The sequence below is a fragment of the Quercus lobata genome, chromosome 6 (genome assembly GCF_001633185.2).
Source record: "Quercus lobata isolate SW786 chromosome 6, ValleyOak3.0 Primary Assembly, whole genome shotgun sequence".
In the NCBI taxonomy this organism is placed as follows: domain Eukaryota; kingdom Viridiplantae; phylum Streptophyta; class Magnoliopsida; order Fagales; family Fagaceae; genus Quercus; species Quercus lobata.
Genome location: NC_044909.1, coordinates 31478921 through 31493007, shown reverse-complemented (window position 1 = coordinate 31493007; position 14087 = coordinate 31478921). Strand labels below are relative to the sequence as shown.

The 14087-nt window shown below is 34.1% G+C and overlaps 1 protein-coding gene across 1 annotated transcript; it reads right to left on the bottom strand.

The window, feature by feature from the left end:
- Positions 1–1126: 1126 nt before the first annotated feature.
- Positions 1127–5507, bottom strand: LOC115994202 (protein BRASSINOSTEROID INSENSITIVE 1). The gene has a single exon (XM_031118259.1). It carries the CDS (start codon positions 5036–5038, stop codon positions 1469–1471), a length of 3570 nt encoding a protein of 1189 aa, XP_030974119.1. The 5' UTR covers positions 5039–5507; the 3' UTR covers positions 1127–1468.
- Between the last annotated feature and the right edge of the window lie 8580 nt (positions 5508–14087).

The window sequence follows — 14087 nt, the reverse complement described above, 5'->3', positions numbered from 1 at the left end:
AAAAATCAACCAATTAAATGCTGGAGACCATTTTGGAGGATGGAGAAAGAAAGCACAATGGTGAAACATGGCAAACCAAGCAAGAACCTAAACATCACAAATAATAATTTAAAGACTGTATTGCGTTAGTTTTTTTTTATAATTAATATAATGTGTTAGTTGCTGATATGTATTTTGCAGAAGAGTTAGGTTAATAAGTGCTTTAAGGGCACAAGTTAATAGTTTCTTTTAAAATATACATATATGAGCAATAATGTACACTTTTGGAAAAAAAAAATTTATTATTTTGAACATACAAATTCATTATAATTGTGAGTTTTTATTGGTGTTGATACATTTTTTACTTTGTTCCAAAAATTGGTGTAAAAAATGTTATTTAAGAGAGTATTAAATATACCCAAAGTAGTATCCTTAGAGGCTCGCCAACCAAAAAAAGCTTTTGAAAGATAAAAAACATTGTGTATTACTATATTATAGGGTAAAATGTTGGGGAGATAACATTATGAAAAGAGTCGAATTAAATAGATTTAAAAAAAATATTTATATATTTTATTATAGATCAATTGAGTAATTAGTATAACCTATAAGAACTATACTTAACCAAATGCTTAATCCGACGAGTTTAGACCCACTTTGTTATATATTAAGGGAAATGCTAACGAGTTAGGACACTCGTTAATAATCCATTTAAAAAAAGTTTTTATGAGAAATGAAAAAAAAAAAAAGTAATTAATATTTTAACAATTTTTTTCATTTCCAATAAAAGTGGTATTAAAATTTTCCTAAAATGGATTATTAACGAGTGCCCTAAGGATACTCGTTAAACATGACCCATATATTGACATAGGCATATACCAACATAAATCTTATGTACAATTCATTAAGTAGCTGCATTGATCAATAAGTCACATAAAGAACCACATAGAAGATGAGATAATGTCTTCTGTGTTGTATTAGTAAATGCAACCATGTGGTTGGAAACTTACGAAACTACGTTTTACCCTTATGTATTTGTATATTGCAAAATGGAACAAAAGTTCGAGCATAACGAAAAGAGAGAGAGAGAAAACAAATCAAAGCAGGCTGAAGAAAGGGCCAAAAGAACCCTCTACTTAGTCACCATCACTGAGGTAACAGATCCAACAGTTCCTTTTGAGGATTATATATCTGAATGAAAAGTTCACTTATGAAGAAAATGTAAGAAACAAAGCATCACAACAATTTGAAAGTGTTATATACACGTTTTATAACAAAGTTAAAAACAACCTTCTATGTATAAATAACAAGACCTACATACACATGAAATGGTAGAGATACAGAAACAGTTTTCAATATGCTACTTGGAAGTGCTAAAAGAAGAGGGGAAAATTTGTGGGAGCTGAAAACTTCATCTCAGACCTTCTTCTTTCTTCTTTCTTAATCCCAAAGAATGCTCTTTGAAAATTTGTTTGAAACTGTTTTTGGCTTACTACTGCCTGGTGCTTAGTTCAGGGACTTCCTTTATGCTCATCTCTACCATTTCAACTGCATTGAAACCTCCATCTTCTGTGGCAATTGTAGATTGAGAGTCAATCCCACACCCTGCTTGGATTTCCTTGAACATTGCCATGACTTGAATCATTGTGGGACGCCGCCATGACCTATCATCCAAGCAAGCACAAGCCACCTTTAAGTGTTGTAAGAGCTCAATCTCTAGGGTGGGATCCTCTTTCATTAGTTCTGGATCAAAAACATCACTTATTTTCAATTTGGCATGCTGTTTCACCCACCCCACAAGATTGTTGTCACCAAAATCAGCTGAATCAGTTGGTCTTTTCCCGGTTAGCAGCTCAAGCAAAACTACCCCGTAACTGTAAACATCACCTTTTGTGGAACATCTGAAGCTCTGATAGTATTCAGGAGGGACATAGCCAGGAGTACCCGCTAGAGTGCTGACACTCAAATGAGTATCCATCGCACTCATAAGCCTGGCCATTCCAAAATCAGAGACTCTGGCTTCCAAGTTTTCATCAAGCAGTACATTGCTTGATTTCATGTCCCTGTGAATGATATGTGGGATGCAATTATGGTGTAGAAAAGCCAAACCCCTCGCAGCCCCAATGGCAATCTTCCTCCTTACAGTCCAATTCAGCTTGATCCCAGATTTCTTTGGGTCATGTAGAACATCTTCTAAACTTCCATACCTCATGTACTCATACACCAAAAGCCTTTCCTCTCCTACCTTGCAGTACCCCAGAAGCGGGACCAGGTTCCTGTGCTTGATTTTCCCAATGGTTTCCATTTCAGCAGTGAATTCCCGATCACCCTGTCCGCTGATGTGTATTAGTTTCTTGATGGCCACAATGCTTCCATCTTTCAATTGAGCCTTGTACACATCACCAAAACCACCAGACCCTATAAGGCTGTCGTTATGGAACCCATTTGTTGCATTAAGAAGATCAGCAAAAGTGAGCTTCCGAAGCGGCTTCTCAAATGTAGCAAGGTTGATGCTTAACGCTTCACGGGCACCAGTTAGCTTCCAGCTAACATTGGCTGTGCCTGAATGAGATCGACTATCAACATAACCATCAAACGACGCATCCTTCTTTTTTCTCCTTTTCTTGGTCTCAATAGCAACTATAATCAGTCCAACGATACAAAATAGAGAGAACAACAATCCCATTGCCACACTCCCCGCAAGGGATGCTTGTCTCCTATGAGACTTCTGATGCTGTGAATTCAAACCCGAACTCGGATCTTCACCACATTTGGGAAGAGGATAGCCACACAACCCTGAATTATTCTGAAATCTAGATGCTGGAAATGTTTCAAGCTGACCCATTTCAGGAATCATTCCACTGAGATAGTTATTAGACAGATCAATCTCAGTAAGCAGGGACAATGCAGTCAAGGATTGTGGAATTGGCCCTTGAAGCCTATTGCTAGAGAGATCAAGAATGTTAAGACTCCTTATATCCCCAATCTCCTGTGGAATTACTCCAGAGATATTGTTATGTCCCAAATTCAATATATATAGATACATAGTACTCCCAATCTCCTTTGGAATACTACCAGACAACATGTTGTATGAAATATCAAGAAAAATGATTGACCCATTGTGGTCAAATGTAGGTTGCAACTTACCTCCATACACTCTAGTGAAATTGCAAGGATTCCTGGTTGAAATCCTATTCAGCTGCTCTTTATTAATCCCAGCAAACTCTAGCAAATTCCCAGCTCCATGACACTCCTTACTCCCATCATTCTTGATGTACACATAACTCTTCTGACTCAAGTACTTCACTGCAATACTACCTGATTGCTTGAAAAGCTCAGGTGGAATAGTCCCATTCAACTTATTAGTATTGAGATCCAACCATATCAAGCTCTTACAGTCCCCAAGTTCAGGTGGGATCCTCCCAGAGAAAGAGTTATTACTGAGTTTCAGTATTGCTAGCTTTGAAAACTGACCAATCCACGCTGGAATCTCACCACTCAATTTGTTGTTTGACAAGGAAATCCAATTCAGATTGGTGCAGTTGCTTAGCCCAGAAGGAATAGTCCCTGTCAGCTCATTGAAGTCTAGGATCAGATTCTCAAGTGTCTGGATGTACATGAGCTCTTGTGGGATTTCACCTTGTAACTTGTTCAACCAGATTATCATATCTCTAAGCTTTGACAAGCTTCCCAAGCTTGGAGGTATAGTTCCCCCCAGGCTATTGAAGCTCAAATCTAAAGAAACCAGTTGTGAACAGTTGCTCAAACTTGAGGGAATTGAACCTGTGAACAGGTTGTTCTGTAAGAAAAGCTCTTTCAAGTTGGTCTCAGTGCCTTGACAGAGAGCACTAGGAATAGAGCCAGAGAAATTGTTGGCACTAAGATCCAAAGTCTCCAATTTCACTAGCTGAGACAAAGAATCAGGCAGGACACCAGAGAAACCATTCAAGGACAAGAACAGCTTCTTTAAAGCTCCCATCTTGGTAAAAATATCGATTGGTAATTCACCTGAGAATTTATTCTCAGATATATCCAAAGATTCCAAAGAAGAACAAGCGCCGAAACCACTTGGGACCGTGCCAGAGAGGTTGTTGGTTGAAAGGTCTAGCTCTATGAGGTTGGAACAAGCAGTTGAAAGCCATAAAGGAATTTCACCAAGTAATTCATTGTCAGCTACATAAAGAAACTGCAGGTTTTGTACTGGGAGAACTGGAATATTACCACCGAACGGGTTGCTGGATATGTTCAAGAAGCTAAGTTTGTGACAGGAAGAGAGTGAGTGGCTGATATCACCAAAAAACTTGTTGCCAGAGATGTCAAGGTGCTCCAAAGCTAAACAATCGCCAAAGGAAGGAACAACCACTGAGAAATTGTTGGATGAGAGGTCTAGATGATTAAGGGTCTCACAAGTGGCTAGAGTTGGGCCTATCTCACCAGTGAGCTTGTTTCCCTTCAAGACCAACCGTTGCATACCATTGCAGCTGGATTGGAAGAGCCAAGTAATCACGCTTGGACCTGAGAGCTTGTTGTTAGAAAGATCAAGTACCTCAAGATTGAGTCTTGGTGAGTCTTTGAGGAAAGAAGAGTCTAGCCCGTTGTTTGAGAGGTTGAGAGACTTCAAACTCGAGCAAGAACCCAAGTTGGAAATGTCAGAGAGAGAGCCAGAGAGGGAGTTTTGAGAGAGATCTAAGGTGGTTAAAAAGGTGTTGCATTTGGTGAAAGAAATGGTGCCTGTGAGATTGATGTCTTTTAGAACAAGGGTCTCTAGGTGGTCAAGGGAGAGAAGGAAGGTTGAGACAAGGCTAAAGTTGGTGCCTAGCTGGGTAAAGCTAAGGTCTATGGAGGACACCAAGGAGTCCTTGCAAGTAATGCCAGTAAAGTTACATGTGTTTTGGTTTGGAAGCCAGTTGGAGAGGAGGGTTGGGTTTGATACACTGGCTTTGAAGTTGAGAAGCTGCTGGGTGTCTTTGTAGGATGAGGAAGTGGTACTACCTTGGGAAGCTTGGAGAGATAGGAAAGTGAGGGAGAGGAGGAAGAGAAAGAAGGAGCTGAAAGTTTTCATTTTTGAGTTTATGAGTAGAGTAGTGGGTGTTTGTGCTTTAGGGTCTCAGAACTGCCATCAGAGAGAGCTTAAAGAAAGCTCTGGTTTTTGGAGAGAAAGTGGGTTTTGGTGTCTTTGGAAGAGAGAGAGAGTCAAAAGTCTGAGTAAGGATGGTAAGAAGGGTATTTATCAAGTGGGGAGAAGTGAACACAGCTGTTGCTCACATGCCATGTGACCCTCTCAGCCTCTTACACACACTCTCTCTCTCTATCTCACACTAATAAACACCATCTGGATTTTTTGCATTGTTTATGGAGCAATAGAATAATATTCATGTCTCTCTTTGTCTGTCTTATTGGTGTGCAGAGAGCTGAGATTAGGGGATGATGGGGTTTAATTTGTTAATGCTAAAATATGGTTTCTCTCTCTAGAAGTAGAAGGTAGTCTTCTTCTTTTTTCCCTTGCTTTTTGCTTGCTCTTTGATTCTCTCTCTCTAAAACTGTCTCTTTGTCTCTCTAGCTTTTCTATTCTTTTTTTATGTACGTGTGATCAACGATTGATCCATCACTGTCATTAATGGAGATTCTTTCACTTAATTAAATGATTCTTTTAGTTCACGAGGGATTAATTTCATGATTTTTGGCTGTTAGTACAATGTATATAGGAATAGGAGTACCTTTTTATTCTTTCTCTTTTTCTTTTTCTTTTTTTTTGCTGAATTTTCTCTTTTTCTTTTTAATTAGTAGAGCACCCGTCTTTTTTATAGGTTTAAGATGAGGCGAAAAGGCTACTACGAGGCAATCCTCATGATTTTACAATGTACCCTACTTAGTTTCAAACTCATCTCTCACCCATTAATTACTATTGTAAACTTGTAATTATCTTTTTATTATTACTAAGAACTTGTAATAATCTGTTTATTGCAAGTTGTAGCCATTCATTCCAAAATATATGAATTTAATCATATATATTTTGATGATGCAATTGGTTGCATGTAACGGTAGCGGAGAGAAGAAACATTCAACAACATAGTTTGAATAATTATCAACAAAAAAAAAAAAAAAAAAAACAACGTAGTTTGAATAATGGAAACTCTTCAATGCTTAAGTCAAATAAGATAATGAACAGATCATACATGTGTTTAGCCTATATGCCTCCTTCTAAGGTATTTTTAAGAGCATTTTTCTCCTTAATTCCCATTGAAAATTAAAATTCAAAATGGGGCAAAAATACATCTTTTATACAAAATTCTATAAATTTCACAATTATGTAAGTCCCAAGATTTGCAAGATTTGATTAGGAAGAAAATGATTCGGTTAGCCTAAGGGGGTTAGGCTAGATTCATCAATCGACACTCTCGCTCGATCTTGACTTGTTGTCAAGGTACCAAGTCATCACCTTTTGGATCGAGATCCTATGTAATTAACTTACCTACCATATCTTAAATTACAAATTCTACAATCAACATTACAAATTGACATTAATTTGCAATGTTTATCATATTTGTCTAAATCAATATCCAAATTAATATACAATGTTGCTACCCACAATTAAAGGGAGGGGCATTTGTAATGAACACTCAAAACCATATAAATTATACTTAATGTCCCTCAAAAAAAAATTATACTTAACACCCTAATTTATCTACCAATTTGTTAATTTAGATCATTTGGGGACAACACCCTTTTTATCTAGTAATTTATAGTGAAAATTAAAAATACCCTCATAATTTAAGGTGAATACTTTTAATGAACCCTTTTTGTTTCACCAAGTTTTTATTAATTACGTTTTCTCATTTGATTTTACCTCTTATTTAGATTTTGATTTAGTTTTCAGGTGAGTTGAGGTATATACTAAAAACTTTTGCTTTGCTTGAAACATCATTACATTTGATTCCACGTGTGACTTGAGTATCTTTCATCAAAAGTAAACATAGCACTATAGCCTCTTTTACAAATCTTTCTACATGTCAATACCAACATGTAGTATAACTCTTCTGTGCAACTTTCCACTAAAAGCCTTTAATACTAAATTTAGCACTTGGACAATTAGGATCCCCTACATTTCACAATCAAAATTTTATATTTTTAATTATTTGATGGTATATATAACATAAAATCATATAAAATTTTAAACATTCCTCATCAAATTTGTAAACTCTAATATACGCCATAAAATGAAGTGTTCAAACTTCATATGAAATTGAGAGGACGTTGCTTTGACATTTGGGTTGGAAAGTTTGGCTTACAAGACTCACAAAACACATTAAAGGGTTTAAGTTGGTTTATTGTTGTCTGCTAGTATTATATTTTTCTATATAGGTAAACAACCATGGATCTAAATTTGTCAGATCCCCACTCATCCAGGCATTTATATTATACTGGCACACAAATTGGTCAAACACGCTAACTCTAAAACTCGCAAAAGATATGCAAAGGCAAAGCTCGTGTTTAAAGCACACAAACACAAACACCCCTATACCAGCTCACGAGAAAAATTCCTAGAATTTGTTTATTATTCCATTTCCATTTTATTTTTCTTTTGAACCTACCTCAAATATATTCCCGCACAAGCACAACCACATTCCATAATGAATTTGTAAACAAGTGTGTTTCTTTTATCATTCCTTTCATTTGTGTCATCGATGCACTCGTTAACAACATCCATAAATAAATATAGGGAAAATTTAATAAATGCCCTAAGGGGCATTGATTTAAGAAATAATTTTAGAAACTTTTTTATGATAAAAGAAAAATAGGATTGATTTTTTTTTTTTTTTTACAACTTTTTATATTGAGAAGTGCTATGTCCACAACATGTTCACAATATTTTCATAACAAATTATAAGTGGTTAATTGTTATTGGTTCAAATTTGAACATAACACTGAGATTGTTTTTTTGTCCCAACAATAATTGTAAGAACACGATTAGTAACGACCCCTAATAATGTTGGATTCATGCGTAAAAAGACCCAAGCAATATCATTTATAGAACGTGAGTTTAAAAGGCTAGGTCTTGATCACAAGACGGTGGTTTTCCGAGGCGTTCATACATAATTAAATCGTGTTCGCCTTAGGAGTCTTTCTCCTGTAGGCAGGCTGGAAGGCTCTGGTTTTTGGCCATTTTTCCCAACCCCTTTCTCTGGATTGCTTACTTTTCCTTTTATACTAGCCTGTATCTTTTATCCAACGTCCACGTGTGGGTTCGACTTTCCAGGACTGATACTTGTCCCATTAGCCCATACCCAGAGTGGTTGGGGGTGGTTGTAAAAGCTGAAGAGTATGGCTCTGTCAGGTGCAGAGTATTGAATGGCAGTAAGGGCAGCTTTCCCTTTGTCCTTGGTCGTTATGCTTTCCAGCGTACCCTTCTCTATTGTCCTAGATATTTTAGATTTTTTTCCAAACTGTTCCTATACCGTTTTTGCCCTTTCTTCCAAGGAGACCTCGGATACGCCGAGGACAGAATCATCCTCGGCTGTGTCTCAAGACTATTTGGACTTTTATTACCTATCCTCGGCTACAACCTTCCTCGGCTCGGGCCTTGGCCCCCAATGTAAAAATGGGCCAAGGCCACAAATTATTGGACCCCACAATAACAATAAATAATAACCTGCCACTTATGATTTGTTGTGAAAATGTTGTAGGCATAATATTTCTCTTTTTTATTTTTTTTTTTCTGAAGGTTTGATAAAAACTTTCCTAAAATTATTCATTAACAAATATCCTACAGACACCCATTAATCAACTCATAAATGTATAATACTAACAACATTACTTATTTCACAACTTGCTTAGTTTTTTTTTTTTATATAAGGATTCTCACTCAAGTACTAAGTTCTGAGTGGTGGTGTGTTCTATTTAACTTAACTAATGTCTTGACATTGATGAAAAGAGAATAGAAATGCAACATCTACAATATTTTTACAAGAAATTATAAATGTTAAGTTGTTATTAGTTTTAATTTGAATTCACAATTTAAATTACTTTTTTACTCACTCATAACAACTAATAACAATCTCTTACTTAAGATTTAATGTGAAAGTGTTAAGAAAATATTATGAACTTAATATTTCTCTAAAAAAGATAATAATAATTATCATGAAACAAATCTTATAACAAAAAATATTAATGTCTTGATAATAACGAGCAATCATCATCAAATGTATTGGATAGACAAAGAAACTCTACTTTTTTCTTTTTTTCTAAACTGATAGACAAAGAACTTATTACTCGTTACCATATCCATATAGTATCACATCCTATCCTATGTACTTTTTTGCTAAGCTCCTATCATATGTACTAGGCAAGAAGGGATGGTAAATTTTGCTATGTTAAATTTATGTTTTATTTTTTTATTTTTTGAGTAAATAATGTTTGCATGTTTGTTTGGTACTTGAAATAAATCCATGCACCGCTACTAGCGCTCGTGTACCCAAAAAGGCTGCCCCAAACACTGAACATTATTTATTATTACAACAAAATTTACCCCCATGCCTGTCACTCTCCTTAGTCGCGCGTGTCAATCACTGTCCAATCAATCACAAATCTAAGTCCTCCCTAAGCGACAGAACCGAACACAAAATCTATTTTTAATTCAGTAGTCTATCATGCACCTGACAGTGTCATATTGCACTCAAATAATTGGGTCGTGTATCTCACGCGCCACGAGTTCGGTTGCATAATTTTCCACGACCAAATTTTATGTTATGAGGCAATACTGGACAGAGTATGGTACGGTACGATAAAGCAGGAGAGGGGTCCCATGGGTCTTGTTGAATCCCGACCGCTGATAAGATTTGACGGACAAGATTTACCTATGGAAGTAAAAGCTAATGTACTTGGATGTGTGGGGGACCAAACGCTTGTTTATGTGTATCTTCGACATCTAGCAGTGAAATCTAGCGGTACTGGATTTATATGAACTTAAAAAATTACTCTTACTCATTTTGTAGCAGTGAAATCTAGTGGTACTAGATTTTAAGAAGCATTGAGGGTTTAGAAAAGTCATATGGTTTCAGGTGCTTTATTACGTGTGCTGTTGCAGATAAACGTGATCCTTCTGTTTATCAGTTTTTTTTTTTTTTTTTTTTTTTTTTTTAAGATAATTCTCTTCAGATTGGAAAGAGTTAAGCTTGTATTCAGATCATCAGTGTCTTAGATATGTTAAAATGTGAATATACATAGTATTTTGATGTATTTAATGCATTAATATAATTGAATAAAGGTCATATGTCCCAATAAGCTGAACTTTGATAAATAGTGATTGTTCAAGTTTAACTCGTAAAAAAGGTAAAATATTGAATCTTGTTTTACACTTGAACCAATTAACCTTAGAGCATTAGCATTGAAGAATGCTAATGCCATATCTAAGGTCTTTTTGATATTTCATAGCTAAAAAACATTTGCATCAAAAAATGCTATACCTCACTATTGCAAAATTTTTTGCAATAGTGGTACAGTACAATTCTAAACTTAGAATTGTACTGTAGCACTATGCTAAAAAATATATATATATTTTATTCCACTCCTTAGTTGAAAAAAAGTGATGATGTGAAAGAAATAATAAATAAAGATTAAAAAATAATATTTTAATGAAAAAGTAAAATAATAGAGTTTCTGGATGTAGAGTGTATTGTAAAATGGTATGGTATAATTGATAAAGTAGTTTTTTGGGATGGTAAAATAGAATAGAGTAACATTCTTCAATGCTGATGCTCTAATAATGTTAAAGCACAACTAGTTAAAAAGTCCAAAAACTTTAGTTTAGTTTGACTCGACTTGATTCAATAGGCTCAACTTGATTCAATAGTTAAGCTAAGCTCGAGCTCAATATAAAGTTCTTGAGCATGAGATCTAACGGAACTACATTATCAAACTTTTTTATTTTTTATTTGGTTAAACAAGACAAGCCCACCGCTAACTACAGAACCTGATTATCATCATCATCATAAAAGCTAGTCATTAATTGAATTCAAGTATAAAAATACAAAACACTATTATATCCTCTGTCATTTCTCACATTTATAAGTTCTTTAATAATACGGTTACTAATGAGTGAAATAGTCAAATAGCTTTAAAGCACCTTATCACTTTAATTTGCCAAACTCTCCAAACATGAAATAATTTTTAAGTTAAAGTTATTTATCGCAAAAACATTAAAGGTTAAAATTTAACATCTTCCAGCAATCCCAAACGGGTGCAGTCACTCATCTTAACAAACTCTGTTTCGTGAACTACAAAGACACTTGGAAATAGGATTATGGACTTTAAACTTGCTAGATGCCGCTTGATTGCAAATGAGTCAACCCAAGTTTTTAAAGAGAGACCAATATGAATTATGCTTAATTAAGCACAATTTCAGGTTAAGTCCATATTGAGGCCATGCATGATAGATTAAGACAATAACATAATATCACAAAATGTCTTATTAATTAGAATAGTTTTTGGTAAGACTGAGGTTGGACTATAACTAAAACTCACATGAGTAAACTTTTCTGCAAATCATTCACTTGATACTTCTCCTTGTGTGCATGTCTAGACGCTATAAGCATTCATTCCTTAGATGACAACACTCAAGTAAGATTATCACGATTGGTCATTTGCGTGTCCTTCTAAACTTTTTTTTTAAAACAAGTATAGTTTACTTTTTTTGTGTTCCTCCATAGAGATATCGAGTGTTTAAACCATATTAGCGATATTGTTGTAAAGGAAGAAACAATTTAGGGATTCTATGTTCTAATTTGTGGGCTAAGGTTTAGACTCTTATATAAAATCCAAATGAGCATTTGCATAGTTTGGGGTGAGGTAGTTCTATACTTCAATTCTTTTTATCTTTGTCATATGCTGTGGAATATCTTCTAACCCACTACTTAGTAGTTTATAAAATCATCTATGTGAATTGAATCAAATGAATCATCAAATCATTTAAGCAAGTCATATGATTATTAAGTAGGTTATGTGACTAAAACTATATGTGAATAATTTTTTAAGTTGCGATATAATGATTTGGAGGAACTTTTCTCCAAATTAATTTAGAAGAAAACTTCATCCATAAAACAATGATAAAGCCAGGAAATAATTACAACAGGTCAAAGTATGAATGATTCTTGAAAATTTGAATAGAAAATATGGTGTATGTATGTAAAACATACAAGTTAATACTAACGTAAAATTTTTTGGAAATTGTATTTTAGGTTTCCCAATTAAGTTCAATAATATGGTTGTTATTTTCCAATGTTATAGAACATGATTGAATTTAACTGTAAAAGAAAGATAAATTTTTTTGTGTTGCATTAGTCAAATTTTATTCAAGAACATAGTGTATAACACTTCATACAAACTATGGCCAAAATGGAGTTTTACCCCTTTCTCACAAACTTTCCAGCAAAATACCCTATGTCTGAAACTATTTAGGAAAATGCCTCTGTTTTAAGACTCTATTTTTAGAAAATCGAGTTTCAATGTAAAACTCAATTTTTGGACAATCGAGTTATAGCGAAATGAAACTTATAAAAAAAAAAAAAAAAAAATGTGGAACTTGAGTTCCAAATTGTCTTTTAATTTTTTTTAAGTTTCATTTCGCTATAACTCGATTATCCAAAAATCAAATTTTACATTTGAAACTTTATTTTTAGAAAATTGAGTTTCAAAACAGGGACATATCCCTAAATAGTTTCAAATAGGGGACATTTTGCTAGAAAATTTGTGAGAAATGGGTATTTTGCCATTTTGACCTACAAACTATACATAAATTTTGTCCAAACATATATACAAGGGATATGGGTATGGTGAGTTTTAGAAGCCAAGGGGCTATGGAAAGTTGTCATCGCTCCCCACTGAACATGCCACGAGTCACACGTTTTTTATGTGGTTTGAAAAAGATTAAACAAACTCCAATCCCTTAAGTTTTGATCTACTTTTGAAGGAGTTATAAATGTCTTGCATTGATGCAAAATTTAAACATCTCTTTATTAAGGAATTGTTTTGATCTTGGGAAAAATATCGTAGTCCAACTTGAAGTCCTTCAATGATTTATAGATTTATTATAAAAACTTCCTTTTACACGTTTCTTTCCACAACCATATTGTCATTTTCATTTCAGACTTCTCATTTATATTTTTTCTTCTTTGTACAACTTACAAGTTACAAGGACCTTTTTTGAAAGACAAAACTTAGATACAGTTTCTTAGATGTTGTTTTTTAGATTCTCTTCTTAAGATTTAGCCATGTGGCCACTTAACTAAAAAATATACTTCCATTCCATGAGAAAAAATCCACATAACAGAATCTTAAAAAGGAAAGAAACAACAACTAAATACTGTACCTAAGTCTTGCTCTTTTTTTTAACACGTGTGTGATAGCTAAAAAATACACTTCCATTCCATGAGAAAAAATCCATATAACAGAATCTTAAAAAAGAAAGAAATAACAACTAAATACTGTACCTAAGTCTTGCTCTTTTTTTTAACACGTGTGTGATAGCTATACAAGATTGAGATTTGTTTTTTGATGGTTGGAGGCTGTATTTACATAATGGCCCAATTGGAAAGATAGATCCAGTTCATGTTCATCTACATCGTTGACATGTGCTAAAACAGTTACGTTGCTCTTTCAAATCACTGTTTTGATGTGTTTACTTGAATGAAATACTTCAGAATCCATATATCTTGAGTGCCATTTCGAATATATATAAATTTATATATTTTAATATCTTTAATTTCAAAATAATAACTCGTTAAGTCGTTATTGTATAAATGTAATAGATTATATAATATTCTTTTTAAGTAAAGAATGATGCAAAAGATCATGGATTTAAGCCTCATTAAATGCATGTATAATTAATCAATAGAAAAGGATATATATATAATTTTTTTTTTTTAATGGTTTTCTCGAGATGAATGCTCTTAATTAAGAACCAATGAATAGTTAGATTAAATTGTCCAAGTTAAATCAATGTTAATTAAAGAATGTTTTGACCAATAAATTAAGTCTTGTCAAATTAAATTAATATTCGGTACACATTCTAATAAATTATATTCCTTCCATTCAATGGCCAATACAACCTAAGTTTT